Source organism: Filicampus tigris, chromosome 17 (assembly GCF_054856515.1).
Source record: "Filicampus tigris isolate MCC_2025a chromosome 17, RoL_Ftig_1.0, whole genome shotgun sequence".
Classification (NCBI taxonomy): Eukaryota; Metazoa; Chordata; class Actinopteri; order Syngnathiformes; family Syngnathidae; genus Filicampus; species Filicampus tigris.
The window spans coordinates 7,704,142-7,728,080 of NC_141233.1; the positions used below are offsets into that span (position 1 = coordinate 7,704,142).

Consider the following 23,939-nt stretch of genomic DNA (forward strand, 5'->3'; position numbering starts at 1 on the left):
ACCATCTGTCTGCAATCAACATCAATTGAAGAAAAAAAACATGTTGTTTAGGCCTTGTGAGCTATTGCTATTCTGGGCCCAAACACATACTGATTCCAAAATGTCTGACATTTTCTGAAATAAGATAAAAATAGGATATGTACAAAGATCAAAAGTCTAGGTGAGAAAGTGCTGCTAATCCAATCAGATGCTGCTTCGTATTTTAAAAAAAAAACTCAAAAGGTCAATGACAGCAGCTCAATTTTGTGCACACCATTTTGGAGGTAATTGTAATATCTACTTGTTCAGAGCTGTCAACATGGAAAGCAGAGAATGGCACATTAATTTTCCACCATCACTCCTTGGTTAAAAAAAACAATGTTTACAGACCATCCAAACAAAGCAGGTAAAATGGCAAGGCGAGTAACAGCATCACTCTAGGGATGCATAATTAAAATGTGCGGGACAAAGCCACATGGGCACAAGTGCATGTTTTTAATGATGGCCATTTAGACTGTTATGTATCATCTGGGATTCATTACTGGTGGCAGTTTTATAAAGCCAGAGATTAAACTCCCAAAGTAATTCCAGGTGGCCTGTTACAGCACAACTGAAATACTTAAACTCAATCTTTAAGAGCTCAGTTTTTAAACGGTAAGGGGTTTTATGATGAAAGTCTACAATACAATAGAGTGGTGACATTTTAGTGCAATATTAGTGCGAGCAATAAGTTTCAAGTAGAGATGACACTCACTGGTCAGATCATTAAGTATGAAAAATGTATCTGCCTTTTCATTTTGCCTTTAGTTACATAAGATGGGTAAAATATTGGAAACCTCTCAATATGATGCAGTTATGTTTTATCTTAACTTATCTTAACGTTACGACAAGTATAGTACAGTGGTACCTCTATTTACGAACGTCTCTTCATACGAAATTTTCAAGTTACGAAACGCCTCAACAGGAAAATATCGCCTCTTTTTAGAAAATAAATGTCAGTATACAAAAGGTAAAAATACCGTATGGGCTGCTACTCGCAGCTCCAGAGTTTCCTGAACGCAACATACTCATAGCTGCTCTGCCATTGGCTATTACCTAGCATCTTCCTGGCATCCCATTGGCTAAGAGGGACCTCTACCGTATCTGTCTATGTGTGCAGATAGACAGGTAGATAGATATATGTGATCGTTTTGTCTATGCAGCGTCCTCGTCATTCGCCCCTAGGGCCATGAGGTGTTCCAATAGTTTTACGTGAAATAGAAACGAGGAAAAGAAAAAAGGAGAAAATCAGTTTTTTTTGTCCATACAAACAAAGCAAGCGATAATAGAAAAGTATGAAAAAGGGATGCGTTAGTTGATCTTGCCAAAGAATATCAACGTAATGTATCGACAGCCGCCATGTTATTAAATCAGTTTTTGACAAAACGCCAGGCAAAAACCACTTCTGAGAGAACGTGAACCAAAGAGGGCAAAAAGCGATGAGGACACAAATTAAAAGGTAAACGACCATCATTTTTATTCTTTACTCTATTCTTTGATTTTTACATTATGCACAATTCTCATTTATTGTGCAGTAATCTAACTGTAACATGTATTTGTCACATGTTTTCATGCATTTTTATGCTTTATAAAACATTTATTTCTGAATATTGGGCTGCTTGGAACGGATTAGGGCATTTACATGGAAAACGCGTCTCTACTTACAAAATGTTCTACTTAAGAAATTTCTTCCAGAACCAATTAATTTCGCAAGTAGAGGTACCAGTGTACTGCTGTTTCCTAACATCTGTGATCTGTTCTACAAATGGGTTGTTCGGAGTTGATCAGTGAGTGTTTGTAATACTGGAAATGCTTTCTTCCAAAGAAGTATCTCACGAGAAGCCGAAATGTTAGTTTATTCCTTGCTCAATATTATTGAGTCATTCCTGTAGGGCACGTCTTTCATGTCAGGAATCTTCAGCTGAATAAATCAATAGAATTACCAGCTTGTTGCCAACAGTTTCTTTAATTTTGAAGTAACTACATCTTCAAACATTGCTGAAAGACAGATCAGAGGCCTTTTTCAAGAGTAACAGACAGACCAGGGAACAATAATGACTTAGACTGTAGAGAGAACTGCTGGAGTGCTCATAAAAGTCTGTGGTCAGTGCGGTCAGACCAAAATGTGTCCGTTTGGAATTGTAAAGACAACAAACCGGAAATCTGTTGTCGTGGTGTTTATGTTTGAGCGCTTGATGTGGAGAAGGTCCGCATTTAGTATTTCTGGCTACATTTGCGTCACAACAAACGTGGTCAGAAAAGATCAATCCAAACCCAACACTGCATTAAACAAGCATTGGAAGTTTGTTGGTTTCATTCTACAATGGTATGCAAATAAAATCATTACTAATCAACCCACAGCTATTCTAAAGCTGATAAATGCCTGCAGTCCTAAAAATGCTGCACTAAATAAACCCATCACTCAGTATCTGACATTTACAGTGAATGAATGAATGTACTGCCACTGCTAATGTTACTGACAGATGTCTTTGTCTGTGCAGACTGAGTGAGGCAGGTGCAAACAGGAAATGTGATTTTTTTTTTCCCCAATATACATTTTTGCCTGTAGTTGACCACAGACTTTACAGTTTCAGTGGAAAGACTAATAACAGATATCAGTTATGGAACGGCAATCGTGGCACTTGAGAACAAAGACAACAATTTCATAAGCTTGATTAACTTCTATAAGTCAATAAGTTGCCTTATCAAAACATTTTCAAATAATAATTTGGAATAATTTCAACACTGATTTGATATGTTCTAACTGTTAAGTACTGAAAGACACCGGGTTACATTACTGTTATGTACCAATGTTTTAATGCCAATGCAGTACATAGTTATCACCTTGCTGTTATATTGTTTCATATAGCCTACTGTTACAATATTATGACTAATTATCCAGTTAATATATTTTCATTAACAACAACGATGTGACGTTTTCACTGTGTATTACATCTTTGATGCCACACAAAGGTGACACACCCATTCTGTATGCAACACTAAAAACCACAATACAATCTCAAATAATGAGCTAACCTTGCTGTTATAGTTAAGTGTCATTTAGGATAGACCCTTGAAGATTTCAAGATATTTCTTATAATGAGCCCACTCTGCAAAACAACACTGACAGTGCACAGGGGCCTTATTTCCCATCTAGTTAAAATACCATACATGTACCGGTTTGACTGGTGCTAAGGGACGGTTCCAAAGCAGTCTCTCTCAATAATTAGCAGTGTCTGTGCCGCATGCACCCACTAAGGGCTGAAGATTGTAGGCAGTCACTCACATGCCAATGTTCTTATGCATAAAACATACTTTTGCATAAATCTTCTCCCCCATTCCAACACCGATTATGGCAATTCACTTCCCCTGGTGAGATAAGAGCTGATTAAAAGCGGCTTGGAAAAGATACCTATATGTACAGTAGATGGATACTTGGGGCACTTCAGGGCACTTACTGATGCCTCTGTGGTCACACAGAAAAGTGAACCCAAAAATGAACGCTGGCTACAATGCTATACAACTCACATCTGAACCTGAACCTTCCACCTTGAGCGGTGCAATTACTTGTCTCTGAGGTGATATATATATATATATATATATATATATATATATATATATATATATATATATATATATATATATATATATATATATATATATATATATATTAAAACAGCTACATTTTCAACATGCATCAGCCCCTTGCCATCCTCACACTGCCTAACAAAGCTAAACGTCACAAAAATGCGTGCAATAAATAGATACCTGAACAGAGATGCAGGAATACCAAAAGCCAGTAAATCCCCGTGAAACAGGCAGCAGGCATCATTCAAAGGAGCAGCAGTCGGAGAGTCGGAGTAATCCAGACTTTGAAGGCGTATTGTGGTGCAGTTCATCTAAATCCCAATTTCTCTGGCCGAGTTGCTGTCAAGATGGGTCGTTTTGTGTAAAAAAAAAAAAAAAAAAAAAACTCGATAAGGAGCCTCAGAGCCACTTCTCACAGAGAGATGCCCGCTTAAAGTTCAGATGAATTTTCGAAGAAGTATCCCACTCGAGACAAAATTGGCTTTCTCCACTCCAGTCTAACTCCTCACCTTCGAAAGACGACAAGAAGTTTTGACTGCATCCATCGCCTGAGTCCAGTTGTCATTTCGCTCAAAGAGGCGATGATCTAATTGAAATGTTGTTGCAAGCACTTTTTAGCGCGGTTTGAATGTGAAGCCCACGCGAGACTGCTGCGAAAGTGGAAGCGGCGTAGGTTGGATGAGGTGCTGTGCGTCTGCGTAGTCAGTGCGCGCACGAGGAGACGTGGGCTCTGATTTTAGTGCTGCTCAGGACAAGAGATTACACTCTAAGGATTAGGTTCCTCTCTTGTACGACTTAAAAAATGCTAATAATTCATAAATGAATGGCAAAAAGCGCGCATTATAACTGTTATCAATCAATGTTCTTAAAGCATGCACATTTTCATTAATGCTCTAAACTTTAGACTAAACAATGATGACAATTGACATTATTTGTGCAGTATTTTCGTTTTAGAGAAAGTAGTCATTTAGCAGTGGTCTTTTTTTTCCCAAAGCTGCGGACCAACTCTGGCTTTTCTGTATAGGGAAAAGGGGTCATAATAATGAGCCACTCTGCAGCAGCATTGTGTTTCTCAAGATGACCAAAAATCGATTCACGTTCTCACCCACTGACCTCTCAGCGTGCCATTGGGGAAATTAGATATGATTCGAATTGCATTACAGTTGTAATGCTGCATATCGTGCCTCGAAATGACACATGTTGACTAATACTTCACACTGGTTTAAATGAATTAAAAAAAAGTGCATTTTTAAATGAGAAAAGTTATTTTCCCCTGTAACTATAGTCAGAGCCATAGTCCAGCAAGCTCTAAGAATCTGTTATTGTGAAAATGTAAGCACTCCCCCTAGAGGGTGAAGGGGCTCAGTGCTAGTCTTTTATGGTTCTAATAGGGCATTTTGAAAAGATGTTCTTGGTTAGGCAAACGAGTGTGCAACATGGCTGTATTCGAGAAACGTTGAGATTTTTGCAAACCAATACTAGATATGATGAATGTAACTGGTCGTGGATTATCTTTAAAGCTGAAAGGGTAAATCTCTAAGTATTAGTAGTAAGTGTATATGTTTGTTTAATTCTCCAGTGAAATTAATTGAATCTTATAAATACAGGGCCTTTCTGCATTCTCGTTATGTTAAATTGATAGACCCTTATTTAACACTAAGAACACTACATGGTAGCACAACATGAAATTAGATTTGTTTTTTTATTCTGACAATGTTCTTATTTATGTATTTATTTATTGGATGTGTGTGCATATTGCAATTGTGCCATTTTATTTTAGATCCACAACAGTACCTATTCACCCACTACAATATCTGCTCTTCATTGAATGGTGTACCCTGACTACAGTAACTATAGAGAGGGTAATACAGCATGGCTTTCTGGTATGTTTACATTGGAGACATGCAACAACTCTGTAATTTGTGTCATTCCACAACACTGACAAGAATAGATCAACCCTGGCACAAATAACAAGAGTGCATCTTTGTGCCCATGTCTCCTCAACAACAGGTGTCGCACCAAAAGAAGGTCTTGTGAATTCTGACAAATATTTACACCATTGTTCACATTTCAAAGCAGTTGAATATTTTCAAAGAACAGATGGTGAAAATATTGAGACACAAAGACATGCCTGTCTTCATGGCAACACAAAACATGAAATGCCAAAGATTTTGAGCAGACAGTGCCAGGGACTGGGACCTATTTATCACTTCAAAGTAAATACCAAGAAGACAAATATTCTCATACTGTATTATGGAATAAACCATGTGCATTATTCCACAAATATTGTTTTGTAAAAAACAACTGTAGCTCATGAATGCAGATCTTTGTGATTTATCGAGAGCACTAGCCAACAGCTTTTTTTTTCCATGTTCAGACAACTTTTCTGCCCTCCCCATTTCTTATCTGTGACAGTTCGTTGGCTTTTTCAGTTTGCTTCACTCATTTATTTTTGTGCCTATCTGTCAGTGCACATCAATGCAGTTGCTCAGGGTCATACAAAGCACTGATGAAAATGAGAGAGAACCTTCACATTCCTCACCCAAATCACAGCAGGGGAATCTGATGCAATAGCAGCATCTCTTCTTCTCTCCATCTCTCTCTAAATGAGCAGTATGGTAGCCAGTATTATTCCACTCTTTAAAGAATGAAGAGGCTTTCAAGTTCTTACAGTCTCGCTGTCATTTTTTTTTTTCTGGGGGGTATCTGAGGCATAAAGACTCAAAACTGTTTTGAAAAAAATGTTTTTCATCTTGAGAGGAGAAAAAAAGAAAATCAACACTATTTCATCAACCATGAAAACTAGCCAGTACAAGCTCCAGTTTAGATGCTGTTGGGGTTTTTTTTAAGTAACAATTGGATACCTGTTAATGGCATTTAACAACCACTATTCAGCTTCTGAATTTGGACTACTTCATTTTAGGTGATATTCTGATTTGTTCAACCGTTAAACCAATTGAGTGCCAAGGATCAACTGTACATTTGGATTTTTAGCTAACCATGTTTTATGTCTGGTTTTGTTTTCTTCTTTCAACCCAACTTCATGGTAGTTAGTATGATTACATGACATCATTAGTTTTGTGCGTGCCATCTCACCGTTTTCTTGCAAAACAATTCAAATACTCCTTCATAATGTCTCAGACAACTTGTGTATTTTCTTCTTTTAGTTTGAATTTCTTGTAAATACAAAATCTATTTTGCAAAGTTCAAATAATCAGGAGAATAATATCAAAAACTGGCATATTTTGTGGTACCATTGTTGTGCAAATGCTTTTCTCTTGGCACAATGGGGGGCCTTTGTTGGCTTTAGACATAACACTGGATGTGTCCAGCTGCTAAACTGTTATTAAGTGGTATTATTGTCTGTCAGCACATGAAAACAAAGTCCCATTCCTGGAAATTGGGGCGATTGAATCCCTCAGCAACCTGGAGCAACACTAAATGAATATAGCAAGAGAATTAAAGAAGATGCAATAAAATACAGTCAATATGACATGGATGATGTGGAATTTTATTACGTACAGACCCAAACGTAATCAATACTAAATAGCCTGTGCTGTACTGTACCTTTGTACCCATAGCTGCTGTCTTGGTCAGCTGCAAGTTCCAGTTGAGGTTTTTGGGTGATTACATCACTGTTTCTTCTGTATTTATCTGTTTGTAAGGCATACACCAGGAAATGAATGACATCGTCACTCTGACTCATTGTTACATACTTGCCTTTTTTTTTTTTTGATTATTGAAAAATCTATGTGAGGCAAGAAATATATATAAACTCAACATCAGTGTGTGAAGTGCAACAATGTGTTATCAGAAAATCTAAAGCAATTCCCAAGTCAATGTGTTCATCCTTGTTCCGCTTCAGAGGCAGCACTTAAGTATGGTAACATGTCCTTATGTGAAGGTTGTGCACCAGCAGATATAACCTACAACAATAGGTGCACCGGCATACACACATGTATATAAAAGCTACATCAAAAATATGCACAGAGCACTATTTTTAACCACACTGTGTTTGGAAGTAGAAGTGGTGCAGATCCGAACTGATCAGAGCACAGAACAGATAATGGATGGATGGATGATGCAGTGCACTAGTGCGTTCAATGTATTTCTTGGTTTCAATTAACCTGTTCAACCACAAGAGGTCGGTATAACCGCATCGACCAACGGGTGCTCTACTTATACGGTGATGACTTTCCCCTCCTCATTTTAAATAAAAACTAGTAAGGTAGAATGCAAGAACGGTTTCTGAATAATATATGAACATTAATTGTTAAATAAAAACATTTGAAGGTTTAAATACAAATAATAATTTATATACTGTATTTCTGAAAGAATGTTCGAAGCAGCTATTGTACTGGATCTGAATGTGCATGTGTAGGCAGGCTACAGTAGCTGATACTGGGCCGAAGTCATTTCATGTTTGCAGAAACATGTGTTTTCAGCATATAATGTAAAAAGAGCTAGACATTATTTCAACGAAATGATTACACGAAAGCAACTTTCAAGTTTTTAACATTTTCTGACCTGACAAAATGTCCACAGCATGACTGCGCTCCACTCGCTCGACACCAAGCAGGGTGATGAGAATGAATGTGGTGGGAAGAGCCAGCATGGTTCCTGGCTGTGCCTTAAATTGAGACTTAATGGACCTGGAACCAAGCACATTTGAATAAGTCATTAGCAAAATACAGGTAGTAGGATAATATGTAACAATTTCATTGACAAGCAAACTCTTCACAGCACCATTCCTGTTGCCATGCACCGTACAAAGCCATGCTCTTTGAGAAAGAGAAAGAGGGAAAGAGACTGTCTTCTAAATCCTGCCCAGCATGTGGTCAAACTGTGATTCTTTCTCTTTCATTCTGATCACGTCCTTACGAAGTGAAGAAATGCAGCTTAGGCTACTACAGTTTCAATGCTACTTACACTATCTTTCCTTGTCCCTACCCAAGTATATCATAAATATGCTCAATTAAACATACTCTGCATATTGTTCTCTTATTGAAACAGCATGCACGTGTTCAGTAAATAACCAACCAATTCATTTGTTACATGTGCACAATCTAATAAGAGCAAATCAAAGCTGCTTTTACAATGGTATTGTTGCAGTATAGAACTGTTCTGGGGAGTTTCTAATATTTTTCTTCCTCTCTGATGAGTGATGATGTGTGATGCAACAAGAGTAAATCAACGGAATAGCTTAAACAGAAGAAAATATCCCTGCTGGAGTGGCCCGGTCAGACTCCTGACTTCAACCTGAGAAGCTCCATGTGGCATGACCTCCACATCATCCCAAGAATATTGCTGAAGTGAAACAGTTTTTTAAAGCGGAATGCTCCAAATTTCATCATGATCAAGGTCGCTGCTGCCAAGGGAGACTCAACGAATTATTTAATCCAAAGATTCACTTTTTTTTTCACTTTTTGTTTTTCTCCACCCTGCATAATGGTGTGTACTTGTCGTGGTCAGTAAATGGACAACATGTGCAATAAATATACTGTAATTATTTGTCTGGTACTAGTTTAAGATATCATTTGTCTCTTGTTGTGACTTATATGAGGATCAAATCACATTTTATGACCATTATGTAGCAATCCTGACAATTCCAGAGGGTTTACATACTTTTTTCTTGAAACTGTATACTTCCAGGCACTCTGAATGTACGCAAGATCAGTGAAAAGAGAATTGGACAGCTAAACAGGCAGCAGAGATAATAAGTCAGTTCTTCTGATCAGCCATCTGTGCTACCAAAAAGCTTTGCAACTCATCCAGTCTGTCTGTCTGATGGACGGCCAGATTCCCGGGATGTCTTGGCGCCCACCGCCTACCATCATCATGTGCCACTTTAATTGCTCTGCAAAATGAACATCCACAGCCAGTACTACAAATAAGCCAAAACACTTGAGCAAAGAAAGTCTCCACCCATTGATGTCTATGGGCCATAACTGTTTTAGAGAGTAAGCAATGCCACAGAGCAACTGTAGGCTACGTTATTAATATAAGTGTAAATGTGTTGCATAGATCAAAAGTAAGTGCCTCTTGCAAATGTGCTGTAGTCTGGATCTGGTGAATCAGATTGTGTGGAATCCTGTCAACAAATGTTGCTACATGGCATATCGGCATGCTCGACACATCAATAAAAGAATCTCATAAAGATGCTTTGAGGCAGAAAGAATAATATCCTACAGCTATACCATATTCAGTATGAATGATATTAATATTCAGCACTACTGTCTCAAAAATCTGCTTATAATATTTGACCAAGGGATATTGCATTTGGAGATGGGTGAAAATTAAATGTGATAGTAACATCAGTGCACTATAGTTAAATAAAACATGCATCTTATGTGAAATACAGACGGGGGAACGTCAGCATTGTTGTGCAATTAAATCGAAAATGCTGTTTGAAAATAAGCCTGTGACTGATAAATATTAATGGGGAATTCAACTTTCTACATGTGTAGGTGTGATATGTTCAATGAGTTGGAGAGGAAGCTGTCATGCACATTAAAGAGAAAGTCAACCCCAAAAGTCTAGTCTAGTCCAAACATGGCATTCTGATTAATATTGTGTTTGTGGAATATGAGTTAGCAAAATCCACCTGTTTTTATCCATCTCAGGGGGCGGCCATTTAATCACTTTCTGTTTCGGAAGCTGAGCCATATAAACATGCAATAATATGTTTATGAGTGGTTGTAGTTCAGATTTTACCTAAATACTGTACACTCCATTATGAGTGGTACCAGTAGAATTTCTGATATAGCTCTCACATGACACCTATTAGATGTGCAAATGTACCCAATAAAGTGGCCAGCGAGTATCGAGCACTCGCACCTAGCACACTTCAAAGGCTTCCCACTGAAAGATATAACAAAATATCTGTTGGACTCATCTTCTCGCGCATTGAACCGAGGGCAGAACCCTCTGATCAAAGGTGACGGCAGAGCTGATTTCCTTCCTCCCTCCGACTGCTGGGGAATAATCACAGCTCACTATCTAACATATTGTCAATAAGAAAGAGCAGGAGCTCCTCTTGTACCACCGCAGACAGATCACAATACACCAGCTAGCACCAGAGCGTGACCAGAATCAGCTTTGAGGTGCACCCCAACCCCCTCTCCAACAGCCGATAGCCAATCTTTACTCGCTTCCAACTTGCTTTTGTACAGATAAAAACATGCAGAGTTGATATTCCCAAAAGAAAATGATATAGATTGTATGTTGAAGCACATGTGGCATTTGGAGGACTCCATCATTTATTACACATTGCATTTCTCTGTGATTGAACTATACCTGCGGTTTTACAGATAACAGCGGATGAATAAGTCTACACACCCCTGTTCGAATGCCAGATTTTTGTGATGGAAAAAAATGAGACCCAGAAACTGTGAATCATTTCCAAACTTTTCCCACCACACAGTGACCAATTACCTGCACAATTCAATTGATTTTGTTACATCTTTTCAAGTAAGTAGCACTACAACATTAGCAAATGATATTTTAAAAAAATGATTACACAATTGTGCCCACACTCTTATAACCTGGACATGGCCCTGTTCAGAAGTAGCCAATCGTGTTCACACTCAGCACACAGCTGCCACCATTAAAAGCACCTCTGGTTAACCCAAACAAATTTTCATATGTTCTAGTAAAGATTCACCTGAAGGTTTTGTGCTAACATTGACTGCTATTCCAACTGTTTATAGTTGCCTACACTTTTTTCTAAAAGGCGGAATTCTAAAAGGTATATTTGTGGCAAACCACTCATTCCTACAGTGAAGCTTGGTTGTAACATCATGCTTTGGTTTGGGTTTTTTTCTCCTGCTAGAAATGGGGCCTTCGTGAAAGTGGAGTGAATTGTGAACGATTCGAAATATCAGTCCATGTTAGCACAAAACCTTCAGGCTGCTGCTAGAAAGAAAAAAAAGATGTCAGGAAAAGCCTCCTAGAACCGCTGACTTTTATTTGCAGTTCATCAGAGGCACTTCAAACGGTGGTAGGTGTTGAAAATTTTACATTGATGAAGGGATTCATCATACATGTAAAATGTTACTAGCTGGCCAGGCATAAGGAGGTATAATTGTGTAGAGTTACAAAGTATAGTCTCAGGAATCATGTCAAATGTAAGGTCTCTATTTTGTTCAACTGGATATTTTTTTAAATGCTGTGGATATTACATCATTGACCCTGTGTGGGAAAATTGTGCATATGCAAACCGCTGTTGTGACGCAGTTTAAGGAAGTCCTTCGACAACACAGTCCACTAACATCAGATATAATTCTCAGGGCATTGAATCTATTGTAATTGGACTGTTCTGATTGTAAGATGATAATTTGCCAACCAGCCCTCAGGCCAAAAAGAGAGACCATAGACACGTGAGGAAGGCCTTCAAAAACTGTGGTTCTATGGTCATCATCTCATTTTCATTAATCATGTTAACATGGCACCTTTTCCAAAATGCTGATGTCTTGGGTGATGGAATATTATTTATTTATCATTATTTTTTTTTACAAAATCCTACTGGTTTTTAATTGAGTTTGCTGTGAGATGTGATGTCTGTATGCGCCACTAGAGTACAGAATGGCAGCAGGGGGCAGAACCAGGAAGTATGATTCATTGCCAATCAAAGTTGCAGGAGGAGGCGTGAGAAAGGACAGCCTTGTTCTATTGAGACAGATTCAAATATGTGATGCGAACAAAATTTATCTGCACGCACCGGGCCAGCTGTTAATCAAGAAATTGGAAAAATAATAATAAATAAGGCTCCTGTCAGGATTTACTAACCCGTGTTACTCTCTTTTTGTCATTTGAGGAGTGAATGTGGTTGACAGATAGATGTTTTCATCATTGTCACAACATGTACTGGGGAACGATCTGAACAAGATAAACAGTGTTCAAAGTATGTTAGGCTACGTCTGGAGCTTTGTCCGTGCTCATAGTAACAAGTCATAGTCATCTGAGTAGCCATTGTGGAGGAGGGAATCTAGCCTGAGGGGTAAGGGATGATTCGATGAACCAGCTACAAGGGGCACTGACCTCTGGTCCCAGAAGATGGATGACCCAATATGTCAGCAGCAATTCCTAGTACAAATATAACCAATATGCTGTTTGGTGCATCTGAAGCTTTCTGTGGAAATAATCTGGATATCTGAAACAATTAGAGGAAGTTGAGTGGTTATATCAGTGTACACATGACCACAAGCAATCTGCCATTTAGCACAGAGCATCTGCAATGTCCATGTTAAAATTTACTAGAGCCATTTACAGTTGAGGATTTGTGAGTCAACAGTTGCGTTGACTCCGTGCGCGTGTGTGCGTGGGTGTGTGTTTGCGGGGGAGAGGGGGGGGGCTGTAAAATGTGAGCCGATGAGTCTGGATTAGTTTGAACGCAATTCCAACACATCTAAAAGCCTAATCCCTTTTGGGTTTTCAAGACCACTAAAGGATTTCCTATATCAGAAGTCAAAGAAAGCAACTGAATAATAACTCTAAGAGGGACAGGAGTTTTGAGGAAATGTCACAGCAATTATTTTTAATGAATTAGACCATTCAAAGTTTCAAAACAAAATTGGCTAACTTTTAACCTTAAACATGCACGCATGCTGTGAATTATTCCCTAATTCTGTGGAAATAAATCAAACTTTAATTTCCTATAAAAATATTGATGAATATAAGCAGGCATAGTTAACATGTTATCACATTATTTTGGAAGCATGCGTATTACTTTGTGGCACAGAATGAATTTGAATTAATAGGCAGAGAAAGGGATTAAATGACCTCATCATCTATATTCCTAAAAGAGGCAAATAAGAAAATAAAAAGATACTAAAAAGACTTGCAACTTCACAACTTACCCTCCCAGGTGATTCCTCCAATATTACTGCTCCATTTATTGGTATAACCAAATCTGTCAGTGTGCTTCTTTCAGGCATTCAAGCATTGAACAATGAGAGTTGAAGGGGAAAAATAAGGTGCAGTGTGGACCTGTAAGAAGAGGAGTAACAAAATCAAAAGGAGCTGCCCATACTGAAGGAAAATCCTTAATAATCCATCTGTGATCCAAGAGGCGCTATCAGATGGGGTGCATACAAATTGCAAACCTACCTCTGCAGCAACCTAGGTCCACTTTTTCCTCAGGGTCCTAAGGCTGCACATTTACAGAGCAGCTTGCACATTCTGTGGCACTAGAAATATGTGAACTTCTGTTGTGGGTTTAATATTTTTTAATTTAATTATATTTTGGAAAAGAAACAATAAACAAGGTGGCATTTCTCACATCCTTATTTTCTGATTTTCATTTAATCACAGTCTTATCACTCACTATTTAACATATTGGTATTCATCCTCAGATAAAGACATTTTTTCTGGTTTCCTGCAGCCGCTTTTTTTAATATGGACAGCCACCACTGCACAGACTGCAGAAATACATCCTACTGTGTCCTGCAGCAAAACAAGCTTGCCTCTGTCTCTTTCAACAAATGAAACTGAATTAATTTTCTTTCTCACTTGTTCTTATCCAATTGCACTAGGGGAAAAAAAACATGCTTAAGTTGCGCTATGGAGAGACAATAGATACAAGACAAAGCTTTTATTGATTTCCTGATCTACAGACATGTCAGTTTGACCACAAAATATAAAAATTATATCTCTCTTAGTTTGCTTTTGATATTTATATGATAAAGTGAGGTTTCTACATGAGTGTCTATGCATGCTGGCTTCTTGCTCCCTTCCCAGCATACAAAATTGATTGAATTACTTTATAATTGTTTTAGGTATTTTCTTATCTTCTTGATTTTATTGAGGAAAATCTGGCCACAATAAATGATAAATGCATCCTCTGCTGGGTAATGATGTGTGCAACAAAAGAGAAAAATTGATCTGAAAATGCAGTTCGATCTTACCGTTCACACACAGGCACCCACACACCTACACACACACCTCCCCACACACACACACACAAGTGATGGGCTGAAATAAGGAGAATGCTGTCTTTTTCTTCATCATGTTGTGTCACATTCTCATCAGCCGTTGAGCAATTAAAACGAAGTCTGATCTCCTTGTAAATTGATTTAAATAAACCTTTGATTCCCATGCAACAGAAAATAACAATATTTACCACGCGGCCACTCGGATGCCTAATGTTTTCATTTATCTTCAGTTTCAAAGGCAAAGTCGTGAAGGTGTTTCAAGACTGAATGGTAAAAAAGCTACATGTTACAGTAAAGTATGAGTATGAACAAATCTCTCACAGCAGTACAGTTTTAAATTAACCTGAAGTCAATAGCATGGCCATCTATCATTCTTGCTAGAGCGGGCTTGAGAGTGTGCTATTGGATAGATAATCATCTCCCGAGGAAACAGGCTTTTCTTTTGGGAGAATCTTGCTTCACTCGTCAAAACTGCGTGACCATTGCAATTTAATCACAGGGCGAGACAGTTAAAAGTGAGCACTTTGTGGCAGCTCAACATGGTTTGGCTAGTGCAGTCCTAACTAAGCCTTGTTGCATGAATTGATGCTCGGATGGGGGGCAAAATGTCGTGAAAGACAACCAGAACAGTCCAGTTGTGATCGATTCTATGTCCTGAGGATGTTAGACAAATATGATTTATTTTGGTCTCTATGATGATGAATCCCAGACTGGGATACAAATTGATCTAGTGCAGTGATTCCAAACCAGGGTGCCATAACTAGTGCCATAACAGATCATCAGCAATGCTCAGGAAATTATCCAATTTCACTAAATTTGTCTGAAAAATGTAATTTACTAATTACAAATATATCTTTGTTAATCTATCTATGCCAGCGATGTATAGTGACAGGCAGAACAATTAAATATTTATCCATTAGATGGCAGAAGGTACACCAAACCTGTTGGTATTCATACAATAGAATAAGTCATGACTCATGCAAGTATATCAGCTTTGTGTTCAATTTAACAGGCCCACATTGTCTCCCCCCATAAATTCCAAATGGGTACTGGGTAGTTGATCATGGCAATGATCATCCAGTAACTCAGCAAACATCTTTACCTTCTGCTTATTCTACATTTCTTCTGTTTTTTATCTTCGTTATTTTATTGTTCAGCAGTTTGACGAGTCTGTCGCTTTGACAAATAGCCAAAACACAGTCACAAATTGAATTTGTTTGTTTGTTTGCACTAAAGTCTACTGGTACCTTACTAATTAATCATTTGAAGTTGCTTTCATGTGTGATCATCCTCTCATAGTTTAAGTTTGATTTGCTTCCATATTTATATGGTAATATTCAAATCCCTATTTCCACTTCCTCTGCTTTGGTTGTGTTGACTGACACTTCTGCATCTACACAAGAAACCAAACAAAGCTATTTTTATGGATGGGCCATTATGCAAGAGCTGCATGGGGAATCTGTAAGAATGCAATTCAGGTGTCATTGCCCCTTTGTAATGCGTCTCGTCTTCAGGAATTCATTTTCACAGCAGCTTCACTTGAAAATGGCATTCTGACACCATTTACATGGAAATCACTTTGCCTCTTCATCTGTAATAGCGGCCTATGTGCAGACAGGACCTCAGAGGCCTGGACTATTAATGAGGGGAGAAAGAACGAAAGCGAGCGATGGAGTTTTCAAGGCAAAAGTCAAGGTCAGGGCTTGGGTAATTCGAGGATGAAGAAAGGATTCAAATGTTATGTTTATTAAGCATGTATGCCCTGCCCTCTCTTTGGTGGTCTTTCTTAAACACACTTATGTGAGCCCAAGAGAATGCACATTTATGAAGATCAACTAAAAAAACAAGAACAAATGTGTTATACATAATATACTGTGCTGTGCACACATTAGCATATTGTGAGGGGGTGTGATAGTGTTTATTGATGAATGCCCAAGTAGCTATTACTATATGTTCTATGAACATGGCCGTTTGAAGTGAGTGATATCTGTAAAAGCTGGTGTAAAAAAAAACATTTGCTTGTCTGGATTAATACTGCCTCCACATGGCATAACGGCAGCACTACTCAGTAAAATACAGTACCTGATTTAATTAATGCGTAACATTATACCATTAGTTCATGTTTAATCAATGTCACATAATTTTTTAAAACCCACACGGATGTCAATGTCCCACATTGCAAAATACAAATGACTACAATATGTGTAATGTACAACCATGCGGAAAAAATAAATATCAAGACTTGAAATATGTAATGTAGCATTATCTGAGCAGCGGTGGGAAATAACAGCATACACAAGACTTGAAATATATATATTTTTTCCTTTGAGGAGCATTTTTGCGAATCAATGACTTCTTTTGATGAGCAACTTTGTAATTTAGAGATCCATTTTTTTGCAGGTTAATCCCTGGGACCTGAAGCAAGGGTTATATCATACAATAAAAATATGACAATATAACAGGGAGGTTGTGTGTAGGGTTGCAGGTATCAAATGTTAAAATCATGGTTATTTGAGAAACAAATTTGCACACATAATGAATGACCAGTGACCTAACTTTTTACTTGGACTGTTTTTGTGCTTCCTGCCTGCTGCTATTTTAACGCTGCTTGCTTTGTGGTAGTAATGTGTATGTAATGTAATGTGTTTTTCTGTATAATATTATGTGTTATGTATTGACTGATAATGTAATTTTATTTTCAGCAGTCGCATTTGACACCTTGCACGAGGACTACCTTAGGGGCTCCGTACCTTAGGGGCTCCGTATTATTGTACTTTGTTTTCTTGCTTTTTTCTTTTCTTTCTTTTTTTTTTATATACGACCGTAATATACAGTACCTGTACTGTACTTAGTTTTCTTGTCTCCGGTACACTAGACGACGCCTGTCACGCACAGTTTACTTGTGGGACGGCGTCGTGACGTCATGACGCACAGTGTGTGACGCAGGACGTGAAAAAGAGGATAAACAAAAAGGAAGGAAGCCTTCGGCCATAGAATCGCGGCAAAATCGGTTCAAAAATTTAGCTCGTGAGCTACAGTTAGCCACTAAGTGCGGCCTTTTGTTGTCTCGGTAGGCAGCATTTGGTGTTAGCAATCATGGACGATGCAATCATATTTCGTATGAGTGCGTTTTCCGAGCAAGGAGGGAGGAAATACATGGAGGATGTTGTCGAGATAAGAATCGAGTATGAGCCGACGTCGGCAGCTAGCGAAGACTACACAAAGTCACACAGACACGGGGGACAGGACAACGCGGACAGCGACTCGCCGAAACGCACTGAAAGCGAGCTACAAGCGAAAAATGTGCCGACCGAGCCTGGCCCGGTTTCTGCTATGTGGGTTGAAAGCCTGGCCAGCGAGGACACCGGCGATCACAGCGCGCCGCTATCAGACGAAAAAGTCGAGGAGCGCCTTGTGGACACTCGGAGGTCCGTGGCGTTTTTTGCCGTGTTTGATGGTCACGGGGGCCGGGAAGCAGCCCATTTCGCCAGAGAACATTTGTGGGATTTATTAAAGCGACAGAGAGGATTTTGGTCCAAGGATCACGCTGAAGTATGTGCTGCTCTCCGGAAAGGATTCATCGCCTGCCATCATGCAATGTGGAAGCAACTACGTGAGTCTTTTCTTATATTTTGGTACTGTGGACCGCCACGCTTTCAGCAACACTGTGTGGAGACAGCTGAGCTGGTTATATGACACTACAGAAAACACTGATGTGCCACCTAGTGTATAGTATAGTTTATGCGTGTTTTAAGGAAAGTCAATACTGGACACTGGAGCTTGGGACCCAATGCCATAAGCTGTACTGTGGCAGAATTACTCTCATTTCCATTCTTAGGTGTAGGTATAGATGCTTGTGGGTAAAATGATTCTGGTAAAAGTACTGGTTCAAGTCTTCTACTTAAGTAAAAAAATAAAAAAGTACAGAACAGTACTTGACAGAAGTTACAACAAGTACTCTCATTTCTATACATTTTGATAACTTGGCACTTTTACAAAGTTACATGTGGAAACAGTGCTAGATGTTGTTGTTACAAGGGCATGCTGTTGTGTTTTCTAAGCAAGAGTAAGGAGTTGGTTGTTCACTCACTTTAGACTATAGCAGTGAATCCCAAAGTGTGCTGAGTATCACTCGTGGTGGGTGGAGTCCCTCCAGTAGTTCCAATTCCACTAATGATTCTCATCCCATATCAGAGGTGGGCATTTTACTAAATTTTGCCGGTCTGTCATTTGTCATCCATCAGCGGCCAGGGTACCCCCATTCGTCAGTCCATCATTTTTCATGACGAACTCAATTGTAATCAGTTCGTCATTTAAGATCGTCAGTTAGTCCATAAGAAATCCGTCAGTCGGTCCCCCCAAAAAATGTCAGAAAACCGGGCGTCCGCCAGTGACAGACTAATGTTCCGTCAGTTGTTTAATTTAACCTGTAAAATTGTGGTCAAATTCCAAAGCCTATAACTTTAGGGGTATCTGTGTTGTGATTTATCACTGCCTAAACAAATTTAGTAGTTGAAATCCAGCCTGTGTAAAATATAATACTTTGTGGATGACAAATTGATGTTTCTTTATTAAATACAATAAAATGAAAAAAGTAAAAAAAAGCTGAACAAAACGGCTGGTCTTATTGTCACAACCATGGCTTAGAGTAAATGGAGAGCATAGGAGGTTTACTGTAGTTTCTGCAGAAGGAGATGAAACAACATTAGCATTAGTGGTGACCCCTTTCAAGTAAGCTTGAAATACCATCTGGAAGAAGCCAAACGGGCAGTAACCACACCCAGGTTGCGCGTGAAATAGCATTTAGTCTGCCTAGTGGGTGTGTGTTAAAAATCTTTTATACAGTACATTTTCCCTCAATATAGGGGGCAGGGGGATATACACATCCTAGCAATAAGTAAAAATGAGGATTGATTATGATCCAATTTTTTTAAGTATCTTTATTGGACGATAAGCATAAAATCAGCATCTGTACAAATCTGTGTGACTACATATTGTAGTCATTTTTTCCAGGTTTACATGATAATCCGGTTCTTAGCGATTGTCATTGGGTTAGGGAATGATTCAAGCTTTCAAACGTCACGTGACCAAACTCAGACGAAAAGGTGAGCTGTGATGTTTTCAAACTAAGATCTACGGCACTGGGACATCAATTTTAGTCAACAGCAGGTAGCAGTACAGGGCAAAATAGCTGCCCCCTAAAATGGAAAAAAAATGGGTGGATTTTTTTTAATTACCGGTAATTCATATTTTCCAAACCAAATATTAATCACAATACCATGTTTAGATTATTGGGGGTACATAAAACATATTATAAAGAACATTTCTGGTATGACTTCCACTAAAATGTATTCACCTATTGGGAATTGTTGACATTTGCATTGGAATGCATGTAAGAATAAATAATTTATTCCCTGTTTATCAGTAACGTTGACCGTATTTAATGACACCTTTCTCTTTGATTTTATTTGCAGCGGAGTGGCCTAAAACAATTACAGGCCTGCCCAGTACGTCAGGCACCACAGCGAGTGTGATTGTGATCCGTGGGGTTCACATGTATGTTGCTCATGTGGGAGATTCAGCAGTAGTGGTTGGAGTGAAAGAAAATGAATCAGATATCACACTTCAAGCACTTGAAGTCACGCAAGACCATAAACCTGAACTTCCTAAAGAGAAGGAAAGGATCGAGCGACTGGGTGGGAGGTGAGTGTGGGGAGGAAAAAAAGCAGTGCATTTCGCAAGATCCAGTACTTATTGTAATCTCACAAATCCAGTTTGCTATTGTAGTAGTTGAATCCAGAAGAAGGCTTCTGGTTTAGCAAGAAGTGAATTAGGGATGCTCCGACCAATCGGGCACCGATCATGATCGGCCGATTTTCGTGAAAAATTACGTGATCGGAATATTCGATCAAAGCCTTTTATTGCCGATCAAAACATCCGGTCACCCGCAGCTCATGCTTGGTTGCCGCGAGACGAAATGGCAAAAAAGTTGATTTGTTTAACACGCGACGACGTCCCTCCGTCCAAAAGCACCACTCGTGCCGCCCTGCACGCAACCGCGCCGCCCGCGCGAGCTACATACATACTACATACATACACAAGGCTGCAATTTCAATTTCGGAACTCATTGAATAGTTCATTCAAGTGAAGCCTGCATGTGACTATTTTTTCTACTTTGATTATACAGTATTCTGAACCATGCAATGTTTAGGTGGCATGTTATTTATTTGACTTTTTGCATAATTAAGTCTTTTGAGACTAATGATTATTTTGATCTGTTAAAAACTGTTACTAAAAGCTGGTAAAATTTAAGTTTTTCAGTTATCTTTGTTACTGAGTAATTGTTGTTACGGTTTGGTATTTCTTCATGCTTTTGAAAATATATATAGATTTTTGTCCAAATTACGGCAATAATATGGCTGTTTTTTTTTTCAGATAATATTGCATAATAGCAGTCACCATAAATAAATGGAAAAACATACAGATATTCCATGTGATCGGAATCGACATCGGCCGATCTCACTCATGCATGATCGGTATCGGTGTCATAAAACCTGATCGGAACATCCCTGAAATGAATGTAACTGTATCAAATGACCGTTATCTCGTGTCAGTCATGCCGCACCAGTGAGTCATTGTGTCGTCTGTAAACAAATATGCGTGAAATACTGTTATTTACTTTACTGCAGTGTAATGAAGAAATCTGGGGTGAACCGCGTCGTGTGGAAGAGACCCCGACTTACCCACAACGGGCCAGTGAGGAGGAGCACGGTCATCGACCAGATCCCCTTCTTGGCAGTGGCGCGATCTCTTGGTAAAGACAATGTTGCTCGCCCCCACAATATACTGCACTAGTGCAGTGTGGCAATCCATGGTGTAATGACACATTTTATTCCATGTTGAAAGGTGATTTGTGGAGCTACGATTTCTACAGTGGAGAGTTTGTGGTTTCCCCCGAGCCCGATACCACAGTGATGACCCTTGACCCCAAACGACATCGCTACGTTATTCTTGGCAGTGATGGCCTATGGAACATGATGCCTCCGAAGAATGCCGTCAATATGTGTTATAGCCATGACAAAATGGTGGTGCGTCATTCATGAGCGTATTCCCGTAACATAACATTACACAACATAACATTTGTTAGCTTCTTGATTTTCTATTTTGTTGTACTGGAAATTAATTACACGTAATATTGCGATTTCTCTCTTGCTCCTTAGGGGCCGAAAGGAATGTCTTGTGCCTGCCGGTTGGGATGCACCGCACTACTATTTTGGAAAGAGCGCATGCTTCGCGCTGATAACACAACAGTCATTGTACTAGCACTCCAGGAGCGCAGTGGCCCGACTATACCGATGCATCGAGATGAGATTGTGGTGGACATGGCTCAAGGAATTGACCACATTCCCTTCCCGGGGACCCCTTATAACATATATAAGGTTCCGAAGGTCAGTGTCACAACTTGAGCTCATCCTGACTTCACCCTGGGTTTGGTCTTAAGGATGAACCACTGAGACCAAGAAGTAAAGGAATTTGTGATTTTCTAATGCAGAGCTGGTCACTGACTGGATCTGCCTCAAGAATATTAAGAGCATCTGAATATTTTGTTGGTTTATTCTCCACTATTCCCTGTATTGTTATTTAAAAACCATCAAAATGATCACCTGTTAAAATGTGGAGGTTCATAGACACAAGTTCAAAGAACACCTTTGAGTGGACCAGTGGTTCATCATATCATTCTTTGTTTTCGGGGCCAACAGGCGGAGCGTGAGGATGGCATGTTTAATGAAGAAGATGAGATATATGGAGAAGAACATGAGGGATGGACATGCCTGGAGTGGTAGTCAGGTGACTGCTCATGAAACTGTCAAACTATCAGTAACCGAGCTAGAATAGCCATTAGCAAAGTAGCTTTTTTTTTTTTTTACTGAATAAAAATTGTCATCACAGATGGTTTACATATAAAAAAAAAAAAACAGAAAATAACGTATTCAATCACATTACAGAGCAGATTACCCTATTAGAAATTTATCCTGAAATCCAAAATACTTCCCGTGTTATTTCCTTATCTTACCAAGACAAATTATGAACACTTCAGTGCTTCCAACTTTGTGGTTTTGGGCCTCTTTCTGCTCGATCAAGACTTTACCCCAGTGCATAAAGCATGACTCAAAAAGGTATGACTTTGGTAAGGAAGAACATAATGTAGCTATTGGAATGAACTTGAACAGAGATTGGCCCTATCCTGCCCAACAGAGACACAAAGTCTTTCAGACGAATGGAAAGTCTTTTAACCATAGCTTCATATTTCTGGAACTTATATTCATTCATTTATTTTGTATCTATTTATGTATATTACAATAATTATTTTATTATTATAGTTATTAAGGAGGCACTTTGGCAGTTCTGTTGTACAGTTAAAAAAATCAATCCAGGCACTTTAGTGTATTCAAAAAACAACATGCAAAATCAAACATAGTGAGACTTCCAAAATCGTTTACATATGTGAAAGTGAGACTTGCATGAGTCGCCAATATAACCAGTTGAGCACAACGAAATCGATATCATTTCATTTGTTGTTGTTTGACTTACGGTATGTTCTCTGATTGACTATGTTCATTAGTTACGGCTTCCATCTGTCTCATTGTTGATTTTAGAATGATGAATTATTTGTATGCTACAGTTTAGCTATTTGAGTAATGGAATTCTCTTTTTTTTTATTTTTTAATGGTCATATTTTTGTTGTTCCTTTTTTTTTCCAGTGGCATGAAGCAGAGAATGCCTCCTCCCTCCTTAAACAACGTACTAAGACTTTGGAGCAGGCATTTGGGGTGTATGAAGCGGCTTTCTGTGCCAGGGCGCATGTTGTGCCTGACATTGACTCTGCAGGAGCCACTCTGCCCCCCTTAGACGAGCCACTGAATGTGTTCCGAAAGCAAGACTCGGCAATCCACGTGGACCGGACTTCTGAGTCGTCTTCTCCGTTAAAAAGGTCTCACTGCTCTCCCCACGTTGCCCCTGAAGATGGTCAGCGTGGTCAATCCCCAGACAAAAGTTTGCCTCATAAGGCGCCTCGCAGCAAAAGTGAACAGTCGTGTGAAATTCACAAGCGAGAGAGCGACAACACAGCCGTACCACTCTTGTTTGTGTACTGAGTGGGATGTAAATATATGGGGCAAATGTTGAGATTTCAAATGTGCTTTGTTTTTACATTTTTCTCATTTGACTAGACTGGCTAGACTCCCTGCCCCATCTTTAAATTTTAGTCTATACAGAAATTGTAGATTTATTCAATGTACGCTGTCTATTTTCATACTTATACATGAATATAATGACAATAGTGTATATCGAAAGGATATTTTGATGGGTAGAAATGTCACCAGTTCCTTTAAAAAGATTTCC

At 39.0% G+C, this 23,939-nt stretch overlaps 2 protein-coding genes across 4 annotated transcripts in view; one reads left to right on the top strand and one right to left on the bottom strand.

Annotated features, from left to right (window-relative positions):
• LOC147133163 (roundabout homolog 1-like) overlaps positions 1-13,642 on the bottom strand; it is a 72,364-nt gene extending 58,722 nt beyond the window's left edge. The window contains exons 1-3 of one of the 3 annotated variants that reach the window (XM_086012625.1): positions 13,464-13,642; positions 12,646-12,757; positions 8,134-8,258 (exon numbers count right to left, since the gene is read on the bottom strand). In XM_086012625.1, the coding sequence (XP_085868751.1) occupies positions 8,134-8,221 (88 nt within the window). In that variant the 5' untranslated portion in view covers positions 8,222-8,258; positions 12,646-12,757; positions 13,464-13,642. Of the gene's footprint in view, positions 1-3,786; positions 3,974-8,133; positions 8,259-12,645; positions 12,758-13,463 lie in introns of those variants that run through there. The other 2 variants (XM_086012626.1, XM_086012627.1) reach the window with 2 other exon arrangements.
• A 3,830-nt stretch (positions 13,643-17,472) lies between these two features.
• Positions 17,473-23,443, top strand: LOC147133164 (protein phosphatase 1D-like). The gene is made up of 7 exons (XM_086013313.1): positions 17,473-18,150; positions 20,012-20,240; positions 21,227-21,351; positions 21,444-21,625; positions 21,758-21,985; positions 22,298-22,385; positions 23,300-23,443. The coding sequence occupies exons 1-6, from the start codon at positions 17,634-17,636 to the stop codon at positions 22,379-22,381; spliced, it is 1,365 nt and encodes a 454-aa protein (XP_085869439.1). The 5' UTR covers positions 17,473-17,633; the 3' UTR covers positions 22,382-22,385; positions 23,300-23,443.
• Positions 23,444-23,939: the final 496 nt, after the last annotated feature.

What these genes read in the sequence shown, in the direction of transcription:
- LOC147133164 (XM_086013313.1), top strand. Translation starts at nt 17,634, where the DNA reads ATGGACGATGCAATCATATTTCGTATGAGTGCGTTTTCCGAGCAAGGA. An exon ending in TGCAATGTGGAAGCAACTAC is followed by an intron (nt 18,151 to 20,011) that starts GTGAGTCTTTTC and finishes TTTTATTTGCAG; the next exon opens with CGGAGTGGCCTAAAACAATT. An exon ending in ACATATATAAGGTTCCGAAG is followed by an intron (nt 21,986 to 22,297) that starts GTCAGTGTCACA and finishes CGGGGCCAACAG; the next exon opens with GCGGAGCGTGAGGATGGCAT.